The 4,589-nt window shown below is 49.8% G+C and overlaps 1 protein-coding gene across 1 annotated transcript in view; it reads left to right on the plus strand.

The window, feature by feature from the left end:
* The window catches only part of LOC112955315 (myosin heavy chain, skeletal muscle-like), a gene marked incomplete at its 5' end in the record, with an annotated part of 11,242 nt that overhangs the window by 5,665 nt on the left and 988 nt on the right, over positions 1-4,589 (plus strand). The window contains 10 exon segments of the mRNA XM_026048590.1: positions 156-272; positions 1,421-1,617; positions 1,938-2,219; positions 2,427-2,610; positions 2,697-2,862; positions 3,028-3,152; positions 3,323-3,631; positions 3,732-3,935; positions 4,185-4,310; positions 4,411-4,585. Coding sequence (XP_025904375.1) covers positions 156-272; positions 1,421-1,617; positions 1,938-2,219; positions 2,427-2,610; positions 2,697-2,862; positions 3,028-3,152; positions 3,323-3,631; positions 3,732-3,935; positions 4,185-4,310; positions 4,411-4,585 — 1,885 coding nt within the window.

The following is a 4,589-nucleotide window of genomic DNA, read 5'->3' on the forward strand; positions in this document are numbered from 1 at the left end:
CCTGCAAGTCATGAGGTTCAAAGTAGTGTTTTATCTTACCTAAGACACTGTAGCACCAACAGTTGCAGGCATTGATTGTTGTACTATTGCTAGTGATAGAAAAATAAGAGTTTTGCTTCTTTCTTTTACACTTTCCAGGGGAATATTCACGCCAGGTGGAGGAAAAGGATGCCTTGATTTCTCAGCTGTCTAGAGGCAAGCAGGGCTTTACCCAACAGATTGAGGAACTGAAGAGACATCTAGATGAAGAAGTAAAGGTGATCGTTGTTCCAGTAAAAGGCTTCTTTCCCCACAGTGGGACAATTCTGTTCTAGGGAGGCTTTCCCTAAAGCCATGTATTGCTGGCAGGAGCAGCAGATAATCACCGCCCAGCTGATTGTAGCCTGGTTTCTACCCTAGAGGAAGTAGTCGACATGGCTTTGATGCACCCAGTGATGTTGTCTTATAGAGCATTTAGACACGAGGRCAATTGCAGGGTCCTGCACCTGGGGAGGAATTACCGCAGGCACCAGTACAGATTCGGGGTTGACCTGCTGGAAAGCAGCTCCACAGAGAAGGATTTGGGAATCCTGGTTGACACCAAGTTAACCATGAGSCAGCAGTGTGCCCTTGTGGCCAAGAAGGCCAATGGGATCCAGGCCTGCATCRGGAAGAGTGTTACCAGCAGATGAATGGAGATATAATCCTGCCCCTCAGCTCTGGTGAGGCMGCACCTGGAGTACTGGGTGCAGGTTTGGGCTCCCCAGTACAGCAGGAACATGGAACTTCTAGGGAGGGCCCAGCATAGAGCAACAAAGATAATTAAGGGACTGGAGCATCTATCTTATGAGGAAACACTAAGTGAGCTGGGCCTGTTTAGCTTGGAGAAGGGAAGATTAAGAGGGGATCTGCTAAATAGGTATAAATTCCTGAGGGGACAATGTGAGGAGGATGGGGCCAAACTCTTCACAGTGGTGGCCAGTGACAGGACAAGGGGAAACAGGTATAAATTAAAACACAAGAAACTCCATGAGAGGAAGAACTTCTTTACTGTGAAAGTGACAGAGCCCTGGAACAGGCTGCCCAGAGAGGTTGCGGAGCCTCCTTCTCTGGAGGTCTTCCAAATCCACATGGATGTGACCCTCTGCCATGTGCTCTAAGTGTCCCTGCTTGAGCAACGGGGTTGGACTAGATGATCTCTAGAGGTCCCTTCCAACCTCTGTGATTCTGTGTGATTCTGAACGGATTATCTTCTCCTTCAGTGCCGCAGCCTGATTCCCTAGAGCACATCTAGGAAGGATTCATCACTCCTAGCTTTAAAATTTTGTGTGAGAATTTACCTGTATTTTCCCCCAGTGCACTTGGCCTGTGCCTGATATTTTTACTGTCAAGAAGCACCTCAGTATACATCCTGAAGTTACGAGTCCTAATGTCTCCCCAGGCCAAGAACGCCCTGGCTCATGCCTTGCAATCTGCYCGYCACGACTGTGACTTGCTGCGGGAGCAATATGAAGAGGAGCAGGAAGCCAAGGGCGAGCTGCAGCGYKCCYTGTCCAAGGCCAACAGTGAAGTGGCCCAGTGGAGGACCAAATATGAGACGGATGCCATTCAGCGCACGGAGGAACTGGAGGAGGCCAAGTATGTGGGGACTGGGATGTGGCAGAGCAGGAGACTAGGGCAGTCAGAGGAAATTTGGCAGTGTCTAAAAGCTAGAACTGATAGATTGATAAAAGAAAATGATGAAGATCCTCAGCAGGGGTCATTGATGGTTAAATGTTCTCTTGAGTAATGCAACACTGGCTCTGTAATGATCACTGCGTGGGATCTGTGTCTACCACTTCCCAGGAAGAAGCTGGCACAGCGTCTGCAGGATGCCGAGGAACANAGCACATCTAGGAAGGATTCATCACTCCTAGCTTTAAAATTTTGTGTGAGAATTTACCTGTATTTTCCCCCAGTGCACTTGGCCTGTGCCTGATATTTTTACTGTCAAGAAGCAYCTCAGTATACATCCTGAAGTTACGAGTCCTAATGTYTCCCCAGGCCAAGAACGCCCTGGCTCATGCYTTGCAATCTGCCCGCCACGACTGTGACTTGCTGCGGGAGCAATATGAAGAGGAGCAGGAAGCCAAGGGCGAGCTGCAGCGYKCCYTGTCCAAGGCCAACAGTGAAGTGGCCCAGTGGAGGACCAAATATGAGACGGATGCCATTCAGCGCACGGAGGAACTGGAGGAGGCCAAGTATGTGGGGACTGGGATGTGGCAGAGCAGGAGACTAGGGCAGTCAGAGGAAATTTGGCAGTGTCTAAAAGCTAGAACTGATAGATTGATAAAAGAAAATGATGAAGATCCTCAGCAGGGGTCATTGATGGTTAAATGTTCTCTTGAGTAATGCAACACTGGCTCTGTAATGATCACTGCGTGGGATCTGTGTCTACCACTTCCCAGGAAGAAGCTGGCACAGCGTCTGCAGGATGCCGAGGAACAYGTTGAGGCTGTGAACTCCAAATGTGCTTCYCTGGAAAAGACAAAGCAGCGGCTGCAGAATGAAGTGGAGGACCTGATGATTGATGTGGAAAGGTCGAACGCAGCTTGTGCAGCTCTGGACAAGAAGCAGAAGAATTTCGACAAGGTAAAATGGGCTCCCGCCCTGCAGTCTGGGAACAGAGCATGCCCTTGTGATTGCCAGGTCCATAATCAGGCCCTGTTGCTCTTCAGATCCTGTCAGAGTGGAAGCAGAAGTATGAGGAAACACAGGCTGAGCTGGAAGCCTCCCAGAAGGAGGCTCGCTCTCTCAGCACRGAGCTKTTCAAGATGAAGAATGCCTATGAGGAGTCCCTGGACCACCTGGAAACCCTGAAGCGGGAGAACAAGAACTTGCAGCGTAAGTTCTGGGCGYTCTGCTGCTGATGGATCTTTCTCACAAGCTCCACAAACCCGGAAGGGGTCTGTGGCTCTGGTCTTGTGAGGGTACCTGTCCCCTGTGTGTGACAGGGCCTTGTCCCTCYTGTTCTGTACCTGACCAGGCCCTATGTCTCTGTCTCCACAGAGGAGATTTCTGACCTCACAGAGCAGATTGCAGAAGGTGGAAAGGCAATACATGAATTGGARAAAGCAAAGAAGCAGGCCGAACAGGAGAAATCAGAAATCCAAGCTGCTCTGGAGGAGGCAGAGGTAAATGGCAGTAGTCATTGGTGTCCATACTAAAACTATGAGAGACATGGACATTTGGCTGTGAATCCTGTGGGTCGTTTGTGCCCTGACTGTGGAGCACAGGAAACTGAGWTTTCCTAAAGAGAAATAGGAAGGGAAGTAGCAGATTTAGTCMCTGTCTACTTCTCTAGGCCTCCCTAGAACATGAAGAAGGCAAAATCCTTCGCCTGCAACTGGAACTCAACCAGATCAAGTCTGAGATTGACCGGAAGATAGCAGAAAAGGATGAGGAAATCGACCAGCTGAAGAGAAACCATCTCCGAGTTGTGGAGTCCATGCAGAGCACGCTGGATGCTGAGATCAGGAGCAGGAATGAAGCCCTGAGGCTGAAGAAGAAGATGGAGGGAGACCTGAATGAAATGGAGATCCAGCTGAGYCATGCCAACCGCGTGGCTGCAGAKGCMCAAAAGAACCTGAGAAACACACAGGCGGTGCTAAAGGTCTGATAAGCAAAGACACGTGTAGAGGAATGGCTTATCTGTCATTTTGGGGACCCAAGGATGCTATGCCACCTCCTCATCTCTCTTGCCTCTTTTACAGGATACCCAGATCCACTTGGACGATGCTGTCAGGACACAGGAGGACCTGAAGGAGCAGGTGGCCATGGTGGAGCGCAGAGCCAACCTGTTGCAGGCTGAAATTGAAGAGCTACGGGCAGCCCTGGAGCAGACAGAGCGCTCCAGGAAAGTGGCTGAGCAGGAGCTGCTGGATGCAACGGAACGCGTGCAGCTCCTCCATACCCAGGTGAGGAACCCTGCTGAAAATGACTCCCATAAAGAAGAACTAGTGTAGAATGACAGGTAAAATGATTACTGTAAAAATATTTATGTGCTATGTTGTCACAAGACAAGGACTGCTAGTCACTAGGTTCTAAAAACCGCTCTAAAGACTTTCTGTGCGTAAGATTCCCATAGATACTATGCTTAAATTTCCTTCCCCTGAGGCAGAAGTGTAAGGTCTAAATATAGAAATCATATTCTTCCTGTCACACAGAACACCAGCTTGATCAACACCAAGAAGAAGCTGGAAACAGACATCATGCACATTCAGGGAGAAATGGAAGATACAATCCAAGAAGCCCGCAATGCTGAAGAGAAGGCCAAGAAGGCCATCACAGATGTGAGTTGGGAACTCCTTTCACTGTCAGTGGAGGACAGATTCTGCTGGAGGACAGCGGTCATGTCCTAGCTCCAACTCTTGCTTTTCCTTTGCTCTGCAGGCRGCCATGATGGCAGAAGAGCTGAAGAAGGAGCAGGACACGAGTGCCCACCTGGAGAGGATGAAGAAGAACTTGGACCAGACAGTGAAGGACCTGCAGCACCGTCTGGATGAGGCTGAGCAGCTGGCACTGAAAGGAGGCAAGAAGCAAATCCAGAAGCTGGAGGCCAGGGTGAGTAA

The sequence above is a fragment of the Nothoprocta perdicaria genome, unplaced genomic scaffold (genome assembly GCF_003342845.1).
Source record: "Nothoprocta perdicaria isolate Ctin4 unplaced genomic scaffold, notPer1 scaffold_556, whole genome shotgun sequence".
Classification (NCBI taxonomy): Eukaryota; Metazoa; Chordata; class Aves; order Tinamiformes; family Tinamidae; genus Nothoprocta; species Nothoprocta perdicaria.